This window comes from Ctenocephalides felis, unplaced genomic scaffold (genome assembly GCF_003426905.1).
Source record: "Ctenocephalides felis isolate EL2017-DRISC unplaced genomic scaffold, ASM342690v1 CF-g0.4_SCAFFOLD_00845, whole genome shotgun sequence".
In the NCBI taxonomy this organism is placed as follows: domain Eukaryota; kingdom Metazoa; phylum Arthropoda; class Insecta; order Siphonaptera; family Pulicidae; genus Ctenocephalides; species Ctenocephalides felis.
In genome coordinates this window covers 24,956,981-24,980,802 of record NW_020536999.1, presented here as the reverse complement: position 1 = coordinate 24,980,802, position 23,822 = coordinate 24,956,981, and the positions used below count along the sequence as shown (strand labels likewise).

The 23,822-nt window shown below is 26.1% G+C and overlaps 1 protein-coding gene and 1 long non-coding RNA gene across 3 annotated transcripts; one reads left to right on the top strand and one right to left on the bottom strand.

Moving 5' to 3' along the window:
* Window positions 1-186: 186 nt before the first annotated feature.
* On the bottom strand, window positions 187-18,392 carry LOC113363160 (23 kDa integral membrane protein-like). Of its 2 annotated transcripts, XM_026605640.1 has the most exons (6): window positions 18,219-18,392; window positions 4,507-4,698; window positions 3,885-4,052; window positions 3,570-3,773; window positions 2,852-2,910; window positions 187-608 (listed from the first exon to the last, which is right to left on the bottom strand). In XM_026605640.1, exons 1-6 carry the CDS (start codon window positions 18,276-18,278, stop codon window positions 599-601), a joined length of 693 nt encoding a protein of 230 aa, XP_026461425.1. In that variant the 5' UTR covers window positions 18,279-18,392; the 3' UTR covers window positions 187-598. The 2 variants fall into 2 exon arrangements, with proteins under 2 accessions (XP_026461425.1, XP_026461423.1); XM_026605638.1 differs by lacking the exon at window positions 187-608 and having other exon boundaries at window positions 2,753-2,910.
* LOC113363161 lies at window positions 16,412-23,487 on the top strand. Its single transcript, XR_003365863.1, has 4 exons — window positions 16,412-16,471; window positions 16,738-16,842; window positions 18,473-18,641; window positions 23,301-23,487. It is a non-coding gene; the product is annotated as an uncharacterized LOC113363161 (long non-coding RNA).
* The last annotated feature ends 335 nt before the right edge of the window (window positions 23,488-23,822 follow it).

Below are 23,822 nucleotides of genomic sequence, written 5' to 3'. Positions count from 1 at the left end.
AAATTTTATATTGTTAATAAAGTATTGAAGACTATTAATATATGTGTTTAATTATGCATATTATAAAGTTTATACTTACTATTACTTTGATATAAAACAACTTTTCAGATAAATTTATAAATTTTATTTTTGTACCGATTATTACACATTTCTTTAAACATTAACATACATAGAATATCTAATTTGTGTTTGTGTATACATTTGTATATATATATATATATATATATATATATATATATATACATACATGTGTAGATATATTTTTTGTCTTTGTGTTTACTTCGATAATATATAAAATAACATTACAAAAATATTAAAAATATTTGTTATTTGAGAATAATCAAATTGTAAATATTAATACATTTAAAAGCATTTGACAACACTCCAAATAATTCCTAACGTTTAAATAGTTCATAAAAATGTTCTCAATTATATAATATTTCTTAAATTAGTAAGCCTTTAGTAAAATTTGGCTTTTGTATACATACATCGAATTATTATTTTCAAATTTGAAGGTATAATTGTTGATTGTTTTTGCATAATAATAGATATTTTGCAAAAACGAATTACATATTCACACACAGTATTGAAGTAGATCTTATGCGTACCTGCAAATAACAATTTTTTAATTACTTGTTTATTTTAGTAAATGTTTCACTGGTAAAACTTACATGCTAATTTAAATATGAGCAAATAGTAATATATTTATTATTATTATTAATATTATATTCCATTATATGTAGTATGGTTCATACTGGATTTTATCCATCAACAAAATATTTTTGGTGTGACAATATTGAAGATCTTTTGAAACTTATGAGAAGGCCTTATTTATCTTGGTTGAAAAAAATTATGAAAACTTGAAAAGAAAGTAAAAATAAAAACAACATCTAAAATCACAAATCTACTAAAACAAATTCAATGCTTTCAAACATTTAAATTTCTTAAAACAATAACAATTTATTATTAATTACTGCAAAATTTTGATTTCTGTGAAAATTTAATCATTTAAAAACAAAATGACAAAGGTATGAAGAAATAGTCTTAAATAGAATCAAAATTATATAATTTTGAAAATTAGCTTGCAATGTAAATATCACGTATATATATACATATATATATATATATATATATATATATATATATATATATGTATATTAGGGTGGTCCTTAAAATAGTCATTTTCGAATTTCCTTGCTCCCAGGGGCTCAAATGGTTCCAAATAGATAAAAAACAATTCTCTGAAAGTTTTAGCTCTTAATATTAACGTTTAGATAGAGCGCAATTCAATCAAAGTTTGTATGGAAAGAGCATGGAAAAATTTTTGAAAATTAAAAAAAAATGTTTTAAGTATAACTTAGCGACAAATGAATGAGTTTTATTCATTCATTTGTTCGCTAAATTACATTTAAAAAACACTTTTAAAATTTTTGAAAAAAATTTTATGCTATTTCCATACAAAACTTTGATTGAATTGCGCTCTATCTAAACGTTAATATTAAGAGCTAAAATTTTCAGAGAATTGTTTTTTATCTATTTGGAACCATTTGAGCCCCTGGGAGCAAGGAAATTCGAAAATGACCATTTTAAGGACCACCCTAATGTATATATATATATATATATATATTTCGATCAATATCACGCTATGTCTATGTAAATCTCTATTCCTTCCATAATTTTGTTATTTCAATTTCCCTTAATCCAAATAATTAGTTTATTACTTCTTACCATATTATGAAGCAAAATGATTAATGCAAAAATGTTTTTTTATATGTAACCTTCAATTTTAATTATTATTATTTTTTTAAATACAACCTGAGAATAACAGTTCAAAATTTCTATAACACATTCTACATTATATATATATGAATAGTTTAATATTAATAATTATATTTTTAATATTATTAACAACATCAAGACACTTAATTTTTTATTCAGTATATAATGGACGAATTTATTTCACATTATATATTTTGTATCAAGTAAACTACTTTATTGAATAAATTTGAGTCATCATTATCATTATTAGATAAAAAATAATTCCATTTTTAGACAAAAATAATTCTGTTAAATGTTATAAATGACAAATATTTTTCTACTTGTAAATTTTTTATGAACAATTTTGTTAAATTTCTGTATTTTCATCAAGTGTTAGTTGTATGTCTACAATATATATATATATATATATATATATATATATATATACATTTCTATCTAACAACGATAACAATAACTTATCAATATTTTATAATTTCAGCATGCAAATATATTAAATAATTTAGAAAATATATTATCTATTTCTCAAATATTTTTTTTATAATACTTTTCGGTGATTTATTGTTTGCAAAGGCGAAAATGTCACATGCTTCAATTATTATTTATTTCATTAACCCATATTAGCCCAAGAAGTCAATATTTAAAACATATTTAAACAATGCTTTTTCAATTTTCTTTTAGAGTATGTATATTGAATATTATATTAAATTATTTCATTTTGTACAAAAATACATACAAAAGTTTGAATTTACAAGAAACGCAATAAATAAATGCAGTCAGTAGGCTAATACAAGTTAAAATGTTAGTACAATTTAAGCATTTTGTTACAACAGGCACATTCATGGACAGAGCAAAGAATCATTATGAAAAATTAGTAAATATTATTGCATTATTATATCGTAATTAATTATATTAAAACAAGATCTCAAGTAGATTATTCATAGTCAAATACAATTTTAATAGTTCGAATCGAGCAAATAGTAAAGATGATGTTTTAATATGAATTAATCTGTTGGACAGTATTGTTTGTTTATTAGTATCATTAATAAAGAATAAAGATGCTTAAAAGGCAGACCTCCTATCTTCGTTGCGGATGGAATTTGCAAGACACAGGGCAAATATGGCTCCCAGAAGCTGGAAAAAAAAATTTTAAATTAGAAAACAGTTTCCAACTTATAATACACAAGTTTATTCTGACAACAAACTAGTATATTTATCAATTTTTTTTCATACTCAAAAATTCCATCATAATAAATCTGTGTGAATTTAAAATAAGTTCATGCGAAGTACTTAGTTGGTACTTACTATAAGTTATAGCGCAATTAAGCATCAAACATTTAAAATATACAATTATACCACCAGTAAATAATTGATTATATCTATTTATTTATTTATTATGCATATTTATTTATGAATGGTGTATTCATAAACATGTATTGAAAAATACAGATCAAGTTTATACTATTGTAAAATAGTTGCAAATTTGAAACAAGCTTCAATTTGTGGTTGGTACTCAATGTTGAGATCAAACACAAAGCATGCGAAAAAAGTTCAAGTTTCTTTATTAGCATATTACTTTACTGTAAGTTATTAAAATGAATACTAAAATAGTTTAAACTCAATAGTTGTCTATGTGTTAAATGTTTTCATAAGGTTTTGTGTAAGAAACGTCTGATACAAAGGTAAGACTGCATTTAATTTGACATTCAAGTTTCTGTATCAAAGGCGGCGGCCTGCTAGTTTTATAATAATTACTTTCCATACTCAAAACTCATTGTTGTATTTTTTATTACCTCAACTCCGGCAATGATCAGAGCAACAATTCCAATGGTTTGGCTTCCTCCTTTCACGGTGTCAGACAGAATGGTTTTGCATCCATGGTTATAGCTGTTGGCAAATGTGCAGGCAGCATCTCCAGCTGGACAGCAACTCTGGGGCAAATTGGCAATCACATTGAGCTGGTAGTCGGTTTTGCCGTTGACACCGCAGCATTCGAACTGGGGATTGGAAATAAACAAATTGTGACTCTTGTTGTATAAGATCCTTAAGACATTGTTCGAGCAAAAGACACTAAAAACTATATGATTATTATTTTCCATTATCATTACCTGTCTTTGTAATCCATCAATGATTTCCATATTAGCAGGTTGATCCCTGTGGTCGAAGGTGGTCTGGAGGGTCTTCTGCAGAATCTTGTTGATGTCATCGACATAGACGAAGACACAGACGGCGATCACGACTTGGACGATCAGCAAAACGATTAAGAAGACTGCGTACTATGGAGAACATGATAATTTGAAATATTTTTTACAAAAGATGATAATGGTGTTGTGAAATAATTACACATTTAGACATTGTGCCAACTTTGTTGAACTTAATGAAGCAACAGATACAGGATGAATGATGATGAAAATTATTTAGACAAATGTGGAGATCATGTGGTCTGGTATGGAACAGTGCATTTATTATTGTAATTATGTATTTGTATATTTAGAGTTCTAAGAGAATCGTATGTATGATATATATATATATATATATATATACTCGTATATATATATATATATATATATATATATGTGTATATATATACATATATACACTCTTTAAAGTACAGTTGATTCTTTGTCAACACTTATAAAAAACTTCTAATCTAATCTAAATAGCTTCTTCATAAATATAGAAGTTATCATATATATATATATATATATATTATCATTTTTCTCTACTTACAGTGACTGTCATACAATGACTTTCCCTAATCGCTCCGCAGCACCCGAAGAAGGCGATTATGAAGACTATGCTTCCAACGGTGATGAAGAGTATTGGTGCGGCCTGGACGTTTAAGTCCTGGAGCATTTGCTGGATCTCTGAGAACTTCAATTTGAAGACCACGCCAACGGCGAGCACTGCGAGACCGCATAGCTGGAAGAAAAAAAGAAAAAATTGTAAATAGTAATAGATTATTATAGCCATAGATAAAAGAAGAGTATAGCTATTTTAAAGACAATTATAGTTATTTTAAATGATGAAAAATTCATATCTTTTGATGGAAAGTTGGTGGACTTGCTTATTTGTGTAGCTATCTTCACGCTGAAGCAGTCCATATAAGATTCCTTAAATATTTTGACAGCTGATCAAACAAATTTTACGTGTGAGTGAAAAATCAACATAATATAAGTAGTTATTAAATGTGAAAAGTAATTAAATGACCTGTATTTTCTTTTTTTAAGCCATTTAATAAATTAATCTTCCGTGGTACATAATTTAAAGTGTAATATTACCGGCATAAAAAAACTAAATTGCATTCGGTGCAGATTTTAACAGGAAGTTAAATGTCATAATTATCTGTTTTTTTTTTAAATCTTTCAAGATTAATATATTGCTTAAATATTGCTATTTGAGTTAATGAGTTGTTCCAAAGAATAATTGTATCAAGGTTTACTTAAAGAACTGATATTGCACAAATATGATACATTTGACAAAACAAGAATATTATATTAAAGATGGCTGTGTTAATTTTCAAGATTATCAATTATAGTAATATGTTTGAGTACTTTAAAATCAACAAACTAGTAGTAATAAGCTTTAATAGCAGTAAAAATACTGTAATCAAGTTTCCATTTATTTTTTTAACGGTTTTAAAATTTTTAGGATTTAAAGATACCAGATATCCAAAAATCTAAGTTTTGGTCTACATTATTGATTACTACCGTAGATAAACAAGTATAATTGATTACTACTACATTATTATTTTGGCAAATATTGATTAGAATTGGACGAGAATTGGATATTGACCTCTTTAGGGTTTAAAGATACCAGATATCCAAAAATCTAAGTTTTGGTCTACATTATTGATTACTACCATAGATAAACAAGTATAATTGATTATTACTACATTATTATTTTAGCAAGTATTGATTAGAATTGGACAAGAATTGGATGTTGACCACTTCAGGTTTTAAAGATACCAGATATCCAAAAATCGAAGTTTTGGCCTACATTATTGCTTACTACTATATTATTATTTTGGCAAGTATTGATTAGAATATTAGATATTGACCAGCAATTAATTGTGGATACAGTTGAGGTAAATAGATTTAGTTATCTTGTTAAGTCAATTAAGTATAAGTTTTGTTATTATGATTCAGTTTCAATTTGTCCAGTAGCCAATAGGATTAGCTATACTTGATATTACTTCATTTCTGGTTTCTAAGAAAACTTTATCTTAACGTTTTCTATATCAAAGTTTATTTAATAAATAGCAAAGTCCGCAGGAAACAAAACTATGTTTAAATTTAACTTGACTGTGTTTACACTATGTGAATTTATCTTGAAAGACATGTAGACCGATATAAAATGTGCTGATTTTTATTATTTTGGCATCGAGTAAAACGTTACATAAATAACAGAAATTTGCACATTTTATTCATTAATTTGTCTGGCTTGAAAAATATCAATTGCATTAAAAAATGAAGCGCCACAAGATAAACTATGACCGCATTTGATAACAAATGGTTTAGTAACAAAAGATAAACATTTATTATGCAGAATGAAAGATAATAGGTGTTTATCTAATTGTAAGACCTCTGAGTTGGTTTTGCAAAGCCCTGGCGATTCTAGCCAAGTTTATTAACTAATTTAATCTAACAGAGTGTGAGATCATTTAAAATTACTATTGTCAGGTCACTCAAATGCTTTTATACAACAACTGTTGGTAATATATTGATGGTATAGACGTGTTTAAAATTTAAATTTGGACATAAACTGTTTTTAACAATTACAGAAAGATTAAAAAAATACGTATTAAAAATTCCACCAGATAATTTTGCATGCAATCATAAAAATTGTTTCTACAATATTTTTACATAAATAATTTAATATATATTAATAATTATTGCTAATCTACATTTAAAAAACATAACTCATGCTGTATATTTTTGTCAGAACGTGTTTGAAAACAGGAGTCCTGCATGGATTTTAGTTTCATATAACTTTTTAAATATGAACTGAAATATGACTTATATTTTGTAAATTCGTATTACATTAAATAATATACCACATTCAATCATTACTATATATCTTCAATATTCAAAAAACTATAACCTGTAGAAACACGTCCTACCGAACTCCATTTTTTTAAATTAAGATGTCATATTTTGTAAAATTAAAAGTTACTAATAAATACACAATTAGTTATAGTATTATAAGACTAGTTTATTACTTAAGTATACAAGATTATCCAGGATTGATTTTTACCGACCTATATTTTATCTTATCGATTAATAATTTATCTAAATTATACAATTAATTATTCATTTACAGTCTGAGGAAAGTGTGTCAGTGTCTAAATATAGACAATGTTTTCATCTTTACACAATTTCGTAATGGAGAAGAAAAGTTTACGTACTGAAACTCGTACAAAAACACACGCCATAGTGTAACAGCTGAAGGAAAAGGAAAATAAAGGAAACTGAAAGCTCAAGCACATGACACGGAAGTTTATAAGAGAAACTGGTAAATGTAATGTGGTGCTCTCACACCATACACCATAGCACTAATTAAAAAAACGCCCTTTTATTTGAAATTTAAAATTTTAAATCCTTTCTCTTGTAAATTTTTTATTATACGTTTACATGTTTTTCATCGTTTACATCTTTTAGCGCCCTGTCTATGAGCAAATTTGAAGTATTTCGTTACCGTTGATTGCAAACCGGTTTGTTTGAACCGGACAACCGAAATTATGAAGTAAATTCAGCAAAATTGACGTCAGTTTTTTTAAGATTATTTAATGTCACACATGCTTATGGCATACCACATTCATACAAGATTGTATCAACTTCCCGTAGGGTAAGTTATTGTAATGAGCCGAAAATCGAAATTGAAATTTTTTACATTTTTCGACGTTTTGAAGGTTTCTGAACATTTTGGCATACCTCAGAAAAAATGGATGTGTGTGTGTATGTATGTATGGATACAAATTTCCAGTCACGTTTTCAACCGATTTGAATGGTTCAAAAAACATTCGATTCCTATTGATATGGAGATGTGCTGATTAGTTTTTGGCAAAGGCAGGTCCAGCAGTTACGGAGATAAAGAGCAAAGAGTGCAGAAAATAGAAATCGAGTTTTTGAGAGAACGGAGCATCCGATTTGAATGATTTAAAAAACATTCAATTAGTAATGATTGGGATAAGTGTTTATTAGATTTTGGCGAAGGCAGGCCCAGCCATTTCAAAGATACGAAGCTAAATGTGCAAAAATGGCAGTTTTTGAGAGAACTAAGCCTCCGATTCAAATGATTCAAAGAACTTTCTGCTTGTCTTAACAAAATAATTGATTTTGGAAAAAAAACTTATTTTGCTTCAACTTTTTTCTTCATTTTTTTTTCAAAAATTTTTTTTTGTATATCGAAAATAATTCAGATTTTATTTTTAATTCTGACTATAGTTCTAATATACTTTAAACAAATAATTTCAACTTTGCAATTCAGTTTATATAATTCTTGTAAATATTAGACAATGTTACAATATTAATAATAATCTATTTGAAAACATTCAGTATTCCTCGAACATTTTGTTACGGTACGGGAAGTTCCAGCAATTTGCCTTAAAGCACGATGCCATACACCTTACTAGTTTCAATTTTTAAGTTCAAATTGCGATTTAAAAAAATGTATTTTCATTTCAAATATTGTAGATTATTTAATTTTATACGATTTTTACAAATTGCAAATTCCGAGAGATCCAACTAATAAATGCATAAATTGAAGAGTTGAATACAGTAGAGTAAACTAATGTAGGTTAAATATATATACATAATGATAAAATATTAATTAATTTTGTATTGTTATTATATTGAGCTACCACCAAAATAGAAGCACAATGCTTTTGTTGTATGTTTTAAATTAAAAAAATGTTAATTGTATATATAACTTACATTATTACTACTATCATAGATAAACAAGAATAAATGACTACTATCAATATTGAATTGTGGTATTGATTTTAAATTTATATTATAGCATTTTAAAAATGTATATATACACTATGCTTTTAAATTAAATGTTTAAATTTCTATTACAACTATTTTCTATCGTAGGTGACTAGACAAAATAAAAATGCTCAATTTCAACAACGATGGGACCGATGGGCGTTGTCTGAATGTGAGTTTAGTTTTTATTATAAATTTTGTTATAACTTATTAATGTTATATATATATATATATATATATATATATATATATATATATATATATATATATATATATATCGGCTATAATTGTATCTTTTATAACAAAGTGGGCGTCCTTGGTACTGAAATAAAAAAATTATGACATCATCTAGCGTGGAACGAATACATAATGTTCATGTAGTTTCTCTTGTTCAAGGGTATTTGTGAAATATAAAGGCAAAAAATATATATACAGAAGATATCATATATATATATATATATATATATATAATGATTTTTATGGAAAAAGGCATTATAATCTCCAACGTTCATCTTAGAATCTAACTTACAAGATTCATGTTAGAAACCAACTGGTTTTTTGACAAACTTTGTCAGGTTCGAGTATGTCTATTAATAAGATCTATTCCTTTAATAGTGCAAAAATATTTTTTAAGAGATAAATATTCATTAATAAGAAAATATTCATCATGTAAAATTGTACTTGCAGGAATTTGTCATTTTTTAAAGTTTGTTTCAATTTTAACTTTTATGGGCTTTGGATGTCCTACAATATTTTTTTAAATATTGAATACAATTTCTGAGCTGTTAATTATTATTATTGTTAATAGCTTATTAACAATTTTTAAAAAATAAATATATTTTTTATAAAACGTTTATGGTCGAAGTATTTTTAACTGTAAAAATACAGAACCTTTAATGTTCTTCTATTAACATATATCTTCTGTATATACATTTTTTGACTTTATATTTCGTTTACAATTTCATTATGTATTATAATTATTATTCTTATTGTTAGTTAATTTATTGCAGGAATAAATATTTTATTTAAAATCTTGATGATTAATTCCATCAGACTAATATTATAAATATTTATAATATATGATATAAATATTTATAGATAAACAGAGTGTTCATTGAACCTCGAGTAGAAACTTTGGATGTTATAAATACACATTTTTTAATTGAAGCTTAACAAATGTTTATCCCGTGTTATATCATAAATATTGAATAATCGCGAAAACTTTGAAATTTAAATAATTAATTAGATTATAATTGTATTAAGATTTTTAATTTTCAAGGTTCCGTACTCGCATCAGTTGCGTGTTCAAAAATAGGAGCCGTGGAAGAATAATTTATTCCTTATATTGTTTATCAATCGTTTTAATAAAGGAAGTTGTTCAAAATTTAATAATATTTAATTAATTTAATATTTGTGTGTGTGGTTATGAATGTTTTCTGTATACTATGTACATTACAGTTATGACAATATTAGTAAATTGATTTTATTCTGTGCCCCCCTAGGTGCATTCACATAGAATTCAATATGTGTTGTCTTGGCTACTGAAAATGTCAAACATTAAAATGTCGATTGTATTAATTATGTGTTTGTATATACACACACACACACATATATATATATATATATATATATATATATATATATATAAGAAATTATATCATGTTTAACTTTTCGAACTTATACAATAATAGTTTTGTATTCCAACAAATTGTTATTATATTAATATTTCAATATTATTTATATTGTTTATATTAATTATTCAATATTATTTTAGATAATTGAGATGCTATTCTGGCTGTGAACAAGAACAGATCCAATTGGTCTCAGATTTTGAAGAAGTTCGTGAACATTTAAGAAAATATTTTAAATAAAGATCTTTTAGGAATGGTAAGCCAAAATTAAAGAGCTCTACTGGACGTACCGTTTGTACAACGATCTTGTTATTTGATTTCTTTATTTTCTACTACTAACAATAATTATAATTAGTATTGTCAAAAAATTTGGATGTACTATATACTTCATTAATGTCTACATTTATGAGCATGTTATTATATAAAGTCAAGTAAACACATTAAGAAAGTGTCAAAGAACTCTACAGGACGCTTCGTTTAAAATTAGTACATTTTTCTCAAAGTGTCTATTGCAACAATAAATAGAAAACCCATTAATTTTCATACATATTTTTATCAATTATCGACTGCACTATTTGCACTAAAATGTTCCAATTTTAGTATCTGCATCAAATTAGAAAAGTTTTCTCTGTATCATAATATAATAATTAATTATTAATCAGTGAAATTCCCATACTTATTTAATAATGAATACATTAGCTTACATGTGTAAAATGTGTCACATTATTAATAAATGACCTATTGATTCATTCCAACTCCGATGAATAAAATATAAGATAGTAAGGAAATTATTCATCAAAAAAATTCCCAACAAATTTGTTTAAAGTATTCAAAACGACGCATTGCGTCTTGTATTATTATATTTAATTTAATTATTTAAACAAATAAACCAATCTGCGTTTGCTGAACATGTTATCATTACATATTTGCACTCGTATGGTGATTTCATTCCGAGTCTGTTTTTTTTATATTGTACATGAAACATATGATAATGTTGATGTTTTTGCAAGTGCAATTATTTTTATTATACCATGCAATGTATCCAAAGTTCGAAATTATTATTTCAATGATAAAATTGCAGTAACTGCTTGACAAACTCCAACATAGAGAGTTGGATAAATAAAATATTTCACTACATTTATTTATGAATATATTATACTATTTATTACGTGTATTTTAGTGAATACTTTATATTATACTTTCTTCATATAAATTAATATTTGGTCTAGTATTAGATAAAATCATGTTTGAAATATTAAAAATAGCAGAGTTTGGAGAACTCTATGAAAATATAAACGTCTCAATGAAATCTTTTATGGCTCTTTATTTTGTTAATAAACTTATACTTTTTAGTATTTATTATTGCAATGAACACTTTTAAGAATAATGTATTTAAATTACAAAACTGTGAGTCCTGCAGTGTTCCTTGAAATTTCCTTGACATATGAAATGAAGTATATGATTAATATGCTCATTAATCTAGAGTTTCGAATTAGATAAAATACCTAGAACATTGTAAAACTTTGTGAGAAATCTTATTAAAAATAATATTTGTTACTGTAATAGAGGAAAATACCCAAATTACAAGATCACTGTACAAACGATACGTCTTGTAGAGTTCTTAAATCACATGTGTAGTTGAACAGACCGCATGTTTATTTTGTAAATACTATATTATACTTTGATATCTTAATTTTGGAAAGCCTGATTTTGAAAACTCTACTATTTCTTCTAAAATTAGCTAAGTATACTTTTACGTAATTAAAATTCTAAAAACCAACTAATTCGTCATCAGATACATCATTGAGGATCTGTTAGTGACCTCACACAATGTATGATCTCACTAAATAACAATATCACGCGACTCTAAGTGACCTCTGAACGTGACTCAAAGGAAAAGACCTCATCTTATTAACTAATCTGAGTAATAGTTATAAACTAGATTATTAATAATCCTTATTGAATAGTATTATTATGGAAATAATTATTTAGACTAGTGTTTCATAAAAAGTTAGTGATTATAATTTTTTTGTGGGCACAGAATTTTATTATATATGTTTGTTGTTGTATGCATGTATATATATATACATATATATGTTATATATATATATATATATATATATATATACATATCTATTAGAGATGGGTAGCTCACTCCGATACAAGTACTCCCTCGGAGTGAATCCGAGCGGAGTTGTGTGGGAGCTTTTGTCATATCCGACTTTCCTAAACTGGTATTAAATCTGTTAACTCGTGCAGACATTTACTGCGTTTTTGCTTTGAGAAGGAAGCGGTCGCTTTCTCGTCTCACAGACAGTTTTCGGTATACGAGTCAAAATAATGCTATTGTGTATTTTCCAGAAAATGCAAAAATATTACTTCAAAGATTCAGAACAATGAAATTGTGTTCAAGTGTGAATAGTTCAAATGTGTAATTTATTGAATAGTAAGGGGTCATATTTCTAACTACGACAATCTTTGGCCGTGAATGACGGTAATCAGGAATATACATACCAAAAAATACACGAAACAAAATATATTTAATCTGGTTTTTCCATAGCCTAAAATAACAATACTTTAGAGTGCAAAATTTATCAGTGATATCAATAGTATTAGAGCAGCAAAAAATATTTAGTATTATATTATTACTTTTACACAATTATTTAATTGTGTAAAAGTAATAATATGCTAATCGAACTACCCGATATAATATTAATTCTCGAATGGCAATAGCAGAAAAAAATAATAACGTATATATATATATATATATATATATATATATATATATACACACGTGTGCTTAGGCGCAAATTCATTATTATTACTAATTTATACTAATTAGTCATCCATTAGCACGCACAAGAAAAAAATAGTTTGATCTTCATCATTTAGTCTTATCATGGGCATTCTCACATAAATACATCTAGTTTTTGCTGAGTTTTAAAACATTTTACGATATTTTATCATAGATAATAAGCAACTTTATTGACATAAATATGACGCCCGTCTGCCCGTCTGTCAAAATCTTGCATAATCTCAAAATAATGTTTTGCTTCCTCCGCAAGTCGAATAAATTCTGCGATATATCGAGTTAGAAATGCCGAAGGTCGTTTCGTGGAAAAAAATACATTTGCCTTGTACAAAATGCTGCATGTTTATTTAATATTACACATTCAACATTAGTCAGACTGACAATCAGAGATAACGAATTTGTTTAAAAAGAAAACAGTTTCGAAGGAGCGACCTGTATATACTCGACGACATGTTATTTGATTATTGATAATATACATATTTGTAGTAAAATGAAGTGTATGTACAAAAATAAATGGGCCAGGAGCCAAATTATTCAAAACGTAATTCCACTGGTAATGTTATAGTAATCGAAAATGAAATTTTTTGCGTTTCTTTAAGTTTTAGAGATTTTTAAACATTTTGGCATACCTTGGAATGTAAGTAGGTATGTATACATGGATACAATTTTTAGTCGACGATTTCGGAAGCACAGCTCAACCGATTTGAATTATTCAAAAAGCATTCGATTCCTATGGATAAAGAGACGTCCAGATTAGTGGACGTGCAAAGGCAAGTCCATTCGTTTCAAAAATACACAGCAAAGAGTGCAGAAAAGGCAAATAAAGTTTGAGAGAGAACGGAGCATCCGATTTGAATGATTTAATAAACATTCCACTTGTATTGACGCAGTGAAAAATTAGTTAGGTTTTTGCAAAGGCAGGACCAGCGGTTTGGGAGATCAAGAAAAAAAGTTTAATAAAATGCCATTGGGCGGTCGAAAATCAGATACTTTGTCATTTGAATCAACCTTTGAAAACTTTCAAGTACTTTCAAAATTTTCAAAAAAAAAAAAACGAAAAATTTCCGAGTTTCAAAAATATAGTCGGCTTCAAGAGCACAGCTCAACCGATTTGAATTATTCAAAAAGCATTGGATTCCTATAGATAAAGAGACGTCCAGATTAGTAGACGTGCAAAGGCAAGTCCATTCGTTTCAAAGATACATAACAAAGAGTGCAGAAAAGGCAAATAAAGTTTAGGAGAGAACGGAGCATCCGATTTGAATGATTCAAAAAACATTCCACTTGTATTGACGTAGTGGAGAATTGGTTAAGTTTTTGCAAAGGCAAGACCAGCGGTTTAGGAGATCAAGAAAAAAAGTTTAATAAAATGCCATTTGGATCAACTTACTTTGTAATTTGAATCAACCTTTGAAAACTTTCAAGTACTTTCAAAATTTTCAAAAAAAAAAAAACGAATAATTTCCGAGTTTTCTAAAATATAGCTATTTTCAAAAAAAACTATTTTTTCAATATTCAATATATTTAAAAAAAATCTTTTTTTCTTTGATGAGCTTTTAACAATTTTAAATTGCGGTATGGAAATTTCCAGGAATTTGCCTTAAGGCACCACTAGTTTATAAAATATACTGATATAATATATATATATATATATATATATACATTATATATATATACAAGTGTGTATATATGTATTACATTTCTATATTTTATAAGTAATTAACTAGAAACCATATAATTAATTAGAGATGACATGAACAAAACACAAAAGGGTTGAGTACCATGACACAACACGCAATGTTTTGTTTGTTGGCAATATCATGCGATGGAAACAAATTCCAAATATTTTGTAATATAATGAATTTATGCAATATATATATATATATATATATATATATATATATATATATATACTGTTTTAATATTGTTAAAATAATAAGCCATTCATAATTTCATTACTCATTGCAAGTTTTTGTGGTAGTAGTATTGGATTCAATTCAAAAAGTTGTATTTGTAGTTGTACTTTTGCTTTCGTTCTGTATTATTTAATTTAATTTAGTTTTTAATCAAAACACATTAAAATTTTGTTGTAAAAAATACTTTACTTATGAATTTTACCTAGCAAACATAATTTGCTATTAAATATTTATTAAAAAGCTCATCTTGTACTGAAGATTTTTCTTTCAAAATGGACAACAATCGAAAAAGCAATAAAATGCAAGTACACATATTTAAAATTTAAATATACTGAGTGTTAAAATTTATTATAGCTATAATACAGATTTAATTATATATATTGTCTAGGAAGGTTTAATTTAATTAACGAAAAATTGGAATAGAACACACCTCAAATGCAAAGTATGTTCATGTGAAATTTTTGTTTCTATACACACAAGTTTTTGAAACCATATGTATATATACATAATAAATAATTAATTATAAATAATATAACGTCTTAACTAATCATAACTTACAATTATACTTAATAAAACAGGTTGAATTGCTATCTTGTGAGGCCAAAATTATTAGATTAATTTTTTTGAATGTATTTGATTCATTATGAGGTATTTAAGAATAAGTGAAGTCATATCAATTAATTTATTACTTAATAAATCTTATATATATATATATATATATATATATATACATGCAAGGAAATAATACAAATCAATTGTTATCAATCAAATTCTGTTTCTGAGTATTTGATATGCACGTGATAATAATGACTAATTTATAAAGGTGATAATGCTATTACGTTTTGGATTCCAAGTAAACCATATTTCATTACCAGTTTTGTCTTATATAACTGTTAGAATAATGTATGACTAAACTTATACTGAACACACATACATTTTTTCATACATATTATAAACAGAAGTACTTATTGATAACATTTCAGAAATTCCATTTTCGAATGTTGAAGTTTGAAAGTTCGCGCTATTATTTGACAAGTGAGACATTTTGTATTTATGTATGTGAAGTCAGACGATTCTAAGAAATTGAAAACGATTTTTATTTGTAACTATAATTGTAAACAAATACGTTTTAAATATATATATATTGATGTTCGTCAGTTATAATAATTATATTATAAAAATATTTTTTAAAATAACCGCCTAACATCCCAATATCGACAGGTTGGTATCAATGTACAACAATGAGATGGTTCATCCGGCTCGACCGTTTGCCGCAATGTCGGCAATAAACAACACATGTTTTTAATAATGGTGTTCTCAAAAGGATAACTTTGCAGTTTCGAGCAGGTAAATGATTCAAATTTTATAAAAAGCCAATGTGCTCGCAATATATATTGTGGAATTATGTTGTAATATCAGACTGGAAGTGATAAATCAACCGGTTTGGTTTCATGTCCATGATGGCATGTAAAACATTACGTCAACTTTACTAGTTTCGACAACTTTGTGCAAAATTTTGTCATAAATTTGTGTTTTAATGCATATTCTTCGAAATCAAATACTGTTAATAATTGTTTGGATAGTAGCAAATCATTAATTTTTAAATAATCTAGGTACAATATGGAGAAAATTACAAAGATGATGTTGTTATGGAATACTAATCAATGATTCAACAATCGACTACTTACAAGTACCTGTCAATACCGAACTTTTCATCAGTAAGTATTATTTAATCTATTAATTATTTAGTATTTTTACATATTTATATACCAATTGACGTCTTGGTCCGAACAATGATGGGGCACGCCTATGACTTTATGTTTTACTTTAATTTTTATTTGTACGCAAGGCCGTGCGTGTTTCTAAATTTTCTTCTGATAAAAACAATCAGTAAAGTATTTTTATGGCTCGCCAAAATTATTTTCTTGCCAAAGAATTTAAGGAAATGATGGCTGTCGGCACGTTGTAATATGAAACTTGACGAAGTAGAAGATCTTTAAGTGTGTTTTCTTGTTGACCTCGGACAGAAATGATAGAAAAAGTGTATTGAATCGATGTTCAGAAGTGAATGTTAATGGAAAATATTATTAGAGGATTATATTTTCTTTCAATGGTTGAGATCGTATTTGACCAAAAGTTATTTTGGAATAAATATTTTAATTATTTTGAATGAAATGTATAAAATTACAAGAGAATGAAGTTACTAGCGTGAAGTTGCACATGGCGCCCTTTCATGTTAATTTCATATATTCAAATTAGATTTGGAGGTAGATTTGTTTAACATTGTATTTAATTGCAAGGAAAATAGTATTCTTCTATAATTATTTATATTGTATATAATAGGTACAATCCATGTTTCATAAAATGATAAAAAAATTAAATAATTTCGGAATTAAATCATTAATGGACAATAGTTAGGCGCCCTTTTATGCTAATTTCATATATTCAAATTAGATTTGGAGGTAAATTTGTTTAACATTGAATTAAATTATTGAATTAAATAAAATTATTTTTATTGTATATAATACAATCCATGTTTCATAAAATGATAAAAAATTTAAATAATTTTGGAATTAAATCATTAATGGACAATAGTTAGTATATAATCAATTTCCAAGTATAATGTTATAAATTATGATGAAGTATAGTCTGCAAAAATATCTAACAAAAGGATAAAGCAAAACATAAATGGGTTATTTTGTCCATATTTAATTTTTCATATTGGTTTTTAAAACTATACTGGTTATATTTAATAATGATTGCACTTTATATTTATATTATATCTAAATTTGCACTGAAGATGAACCAAATCACGATTCGAAACGTATGATGTGGTAATTAAATATTCAAATTACTTATCAATTAAATATTTAAATTAATTAATTATGTTTATATCTACTTATATATGTATTTAAATAATTATTTATATTATAAATTACTATGTTTCAAATTAATTTATGGAACAATTTCCATGTATTTTCAACTCGCGTCGAACTTTGAACGCATCAGGGGGCTCTTATGTTCTTTTTACGTAACCATTAAACAAATTGCATAATTAAAGTATCTATTATTACTATTAAATATTATTACTTACCGCAAATATTAAATTGAACACGAACAGAACGTATTTAACGAACGATATTCCGCAACCCATCTTGTATGTAAATCTTTCCTCGCGCTTATATATATGGCAACACTAAAAATTCCTGTCTGGAAAATTAACAAGAGCGTTGTACGTTCTCAAACTTTTGATAATAATAATAATATAAATAATATATCACACGTTTTAATACTTTGTTATTATATTTGTTTTATTTTATAATTTTATTTAATTCGATTTGTTTTTAGTGCTTTCGACGTGGCATACAAGTTGGCGTCACACAAGTTATTTACTCACTGACTCTATTGTGCTCCTATGAGCGTTGTTGGAATGAAACGAAGAACACCAATACAGACGGAGCCCCCCTAGTGTACAATCAGAGGTTGTTGCTTTATAGTAGTGGTGGTGCTCGAGCAGGTGTGGTCAGGGTAAAAGATAGAATAATATTTAGTAGTAAAGTAGGAAATACATGATTTTGTGTAACGATGTTTATTGCACTTTTGAATTCTAGTATTGTTTTTATTTCCCAAACACTTCATTTATATAAATCAAATTATAGATTTGATTTTTATATACGTACAGATTTATGAAATACGATATATTTTTAAATTTATGAATATCAGAAGTTGTTGTTGGATAATTTGTCTCTAGACAATGTTGTAAAGTTTGTAATTATGTTCAAATGTACCAAACTTGCTTTCCGCGTATAATTTAAAAGTTTGAAGTAATATAATAAATAGATCCTCAAATTAGTTTGCGCGCCAATCAAATTATTTATGATTGTTTATGTATAACTACTATATTATCATTTTCAATTGCGATTTTAAAGTACTCAGAGATAGTTTTTGCCCGGTACCCAGTTGCTGGTAAAAATGCTGTTATAAATGATTTTTATCTAAAAATTTCATCTAATTTACTATTTATTTTAGATAAATCTTTAGACAATTTTAGAGTTAAAATTAATTTGAAAGTCAAAGGATATAAAACTGAAAACTTTATTAAAGTGTCTTTGGAACAGTTATCTGTTTTCAAAAATGAGTTTAAAGCATGCCGAGTTGTTCTATGTTTATGTTGTTATACAACATTGTAGATTATTTATTATTAATGCTAAAAATAACAGCTAATTGAATAACTGCACTTTCTATTGCACCTAGTATAACGATTTTGTTAAGGAATTTTTAAGGAAAGTACGACATATTGTTCACATTAACCGAATTATTTAAATTCGTGCAAACTTCGAAATATTTGATGAACTTCTGCAAAAACTAATTGCTTTTTATTCGAAAAGTTTTTCATAAAAAAGTTCAATTCACTAATTTTATGTTTTCTCGACGTTTCAAGCCATTCTGAATCGAATGAAACCAAATTTGGAAAAAGTATGTGTGTGGGTGAACAGATATTTTGCCATAAAACTCGTTTGTCAGTTTTGTGCGACGATCTGCCGAGCCGTTTCTTTATAATTTGGAAAAAAGTATTAAACATTTTGTCAACATTTAAGATCATTCTAATTTAAATAATCGATTTAAAAAAATTAAAACTTGTTCGAATCATAAATTAAGATATTGGGAATGGTACTGATTAGTTTTAGGTGAAAATCTACCGAGCCGTTTTCTTGTAATTAACTGTTAAAAAAAAATTTAAGCCGATTTTTAAGGAACCTTTTTGGCGATATATATCATGGCCTTATAAAACATACTAAAATATTACAAATATTACGACAAGTAGTTTGATTTTAAAAATTCTTCAAAGTTTAAGATAATGAGTAGTTTTTTAGACGTTTGTTATAAAATCTAAATTAGAATATTTACTTGGTATAACAATAGAGTACTTGGTCTTAATGAACATACTAAACCATTAAAGTCCTACTGGTTCAATTATAAAAAATATTGATTTTTGAAAATTTGTTTTTAGAAAATACTCCGAGTTAACGTGTTTGCTTGTTTTCACTTATGTGTAATAAATCCACTCGGAATACTTTTAAGCACTGCTAAATTAATTTATTTTTTATTGATTAAGTCGATTATTTACACATATCGGAAAGTTCATGTAACTTGCCTCAAGGCAAAATACCAATACCAATTAGTTTAATTTTAAATTTGATGCAAGAGTGCCAACTTTATTTACCCCGCCCTTCTTTTTTTGTATATAGTTTACTTTTTATGGGTGTGTAATGAATTTAAAGATTTTGTATATACATTTTATATATAAAATTATATATAACTTTTTTTAATTATTAATTTTTTAGTACTCTTTCATAAACAGAAAATTTTTTTCGGCGAGCACTGTTATCTTTGTTAAAATATGTGTGCGTGGACAAAGCATGCATTTATACACACAATTCTATATATATATATATATATACATATATGTCCGTATATATAACTATACATGCATATATAATAGTTACTGGAAATGTTGTTTCCTATTGTCAGGTTGTTGCGATGACGTTCATGTTTTTTTCTCAATTGTATGTGTGTGTTTTTGTCCGTTATAAATCTACAAAGAAATAATCACAATGTAAAGCTATTATAGAAAAATGTGTATATATATATATATATATACATATACATATAAAATAAGAAAATTTCTTTGAAAACCGCGAACGCCTCAAAGTAAACATGAGTAATTAACTACGTCTAAAATTAGTCAGATTGTTGTAAAGTACTCTTTTCAGAATATTATTGTAATTTTGATAAGAATTGCTGTACATATTGAACTTTTTGTGTTATTCATAGTATATATGAATCATTTAGTCTAATATAATTGATCAATTTGACTACAAAATTAAATAATCTACAACATTGTCTAGCATAAAAATAATATACAACAAAATCTGCTCATAAATAGTAATGAAAATGAAAAGTGTTCTTTCAGAATTTGAGGAATATTTTTGCTTGATTGGGAACATAACGAGGCTGCTTCTTTATTTGTAATTATTTCTATCATATATTATACTTTGTTTTATTTATTGATTAAATATTGATATCAACAAAGATTATTTGCAATCGATATCTTTGAATGAATAAATATTAGTAGTACAGAATCGTATCTAGATGAGAGATGTTGGAAGAAATGAGAAAGTGTTCAATTATATAACTGCTTAGGATATTACATATATATATATATATATATATATATATATATGTATATATATAATATATAATAATAAAAGATAATATATATATATATATATATATATATATATAAAAATATATCTTTTATTATTAGAAATAAATGCACAAATAATTGGCAAATACTATGTACGAGAGAACTCACTAAAAGTCTGTTTTTCAATTGCCAAGATTATTGAGTTTCTATTTGATATTAAAATGCTAAACAATTTTATTCGTTATTGATTTTGCACAAATTTTTCAAATTATTTATTAACTTCCCGTAGGGTAAGTTATTGTAATCGACCAAAAATCGAAATTGAAAATTTTTGCATTTCTCGACGTTTTGAAGATTTCTGAACATTTTGGCATACCTCAGAAAAAATAGATGTGTGTGTGTGTGTCTGTATGTATGGATACAATTTTTCGGTCACGTTTTCGGGCGCACGGATCAACCGATTCAAATGGTTCAAAAAACATTCGATTCCTATTGATAGGAAAATGTGCTGATTAGTTTTTGGCATAGGCAGGCTCAGCCATTTTGAAGATACGGAGCTAAATGTGCAAAAAATGGCAGTTTTTCAGAGAACTAAGCGTCCGATTTAAATGATTCAAAGAACTTTCTGCTTGTCTTACCAAAATAATTGATTTTAGAAAAAAAAAATTGTTGTTTCAACATTTTTTTTAAATTTTCTTTAAAAAAGAAAAAAAATTGTATATCGAAAACAATTCAGATTTTATTTTGAATTTTGACTATAGTTCTAATATACTTTAAACAAATAATTTCAACTTTGCAATTCAGTTTATATAATTCTTATAAATATTAGACAATGTTACAATATTTATAATAATCTATTTGAAAACATTCAGAATTCTTCGAACATTTCGTTACGGTACGGGAAGTTCCAGCAATTTGCCTTAAAGCATGATGTCATACATCCGACTAGTTTATTTTAAAAAGGCTCATTCAGAGTTATTATATGATTAAAAAGTGCGTTTGATTACTTCATGGCAAGTTCATTTTCAATTGTGTAAATAAAGTATACCAAGTTTCTGTAGAATATTATAATAATAAAAAATATTTTTTTCATTTAATTTTCACAAAAAATTTAATAACTTTTTACAAATTCTTACAAAAGATAACACAGATAAATTCACAAATAAATGGTGATATAATTGAATTTTAAGTAATTAATTTTTTATTGTTTAAAAACTAGGTCCATGTATAAATTACAAATGTAAATTCATGTGTTGTTTCATAATATATAGATGTATACAAAAAATCAACAAATGAAAGTGTACGCGTAGTTTATGAATAGTGAAAGTTATATGTGCGTGGGCCAAAAATTTTTGACTGCGACATGATTTTTATCTCTTTAGACAATTGCCAATTAAATTTTCGAATGAATCTTACTAATTTAATAAATATAAATAAAAGTATAAATCTTGTAAATTTGGCATTTTAATTTAATGTTACTAATCAAAATATTATTATTAAAAAATTGAATTAGACAATAGCATCCAAAAGAAACAATTCTGTGGAAATATTAATAGTAATTAATTTTGTATTTATATATACTATTAATAATTAGTACTATATCTTACATAGAGTATTAAAGTTAATATACAACAACTATTAATAATAGTAAAATTCCATTTGTATTTAATTTTACTGAAGATGAGTCGAATCAAGATTCGAATTAATTTAGCTATTCTTTAATTAATTAAGCTATCTAACTTTGTATAAATGAATGAACGCCTGAATGTATGTATATATTACATACACACAGTTATATATATATATATATATATATATATATATATATATATATATATATATATATATATATATATTGGGCATATATTATAATTCGCAATCGAATTTATCTCTCATTCGCATATGTGCGAACATTTGCGAGAATGACCGAGTCTGAAAGACGCCAGATGAATGATTTTATATTTTCAGGGACGAATCAGGGGTCGTTTGATAAGGGACAATGGCGCATTACAGGGTCAGCTAAACTTTACCAGAGTTTCACGTAAAAGTGAAAAGTTGATTATTTCAAGAAGAAAAGTTAGTTGTATTACCTGAAATCCTAATTTAGAGGGCAACAAACAGCGGTTTTCTAAACCATGCATATTTACGGGTGAAAGTCGGGCTCGAAACGTAAGGTGAGGTGTTTTTTGGAAATATAGTTTAGTTTTCTGTCTATTGTGTACATGAAATCTATTTAAATCATGGAATTCTATTTAAAAATTTTATTGGTTTTTATCTGTGTACCAATCATCTGATTTTTTTTTCTGTTTATATATATTTATCATAAATAAGAATTTAATTTAAGTGCAAGTTTTATAATTTAATATTTTTGCTGTAAGCTTATGAAATAATATTATACATTGCATACTTTATTTATCATTTTGTAAATAACGATAAGTTATGATAGTAGTTATGTGAAAATATAATAGATAAACCTTGCAGAAGGAAGGG

Excerpts from the sequence above, each read along its gene's own strand:
- LOC113363160 (XM_026605638.1), bottom strand. The coding sequence starts at position 18,278 with ATGGGTTGCGGAATATCGTTCGTTAAATACGTTCTGTTCGTGTTCAAT. Across the intron at positions 4,699-18,218 it reads TGTTCAATTTAATATTTGCG|CTATGCGGTCTCGCAGTGCT; the intron begins GTAAGTAATAAT and ends TTTTTCTTCCAG. Across the intron at positions 3,774-3,884 it reads TTGATGGATTACAAAGACAG|TTCGAATGCTGCGGTGTCAA; the intron begins GTAATGATAATG and ends TCCAATCCCCAG.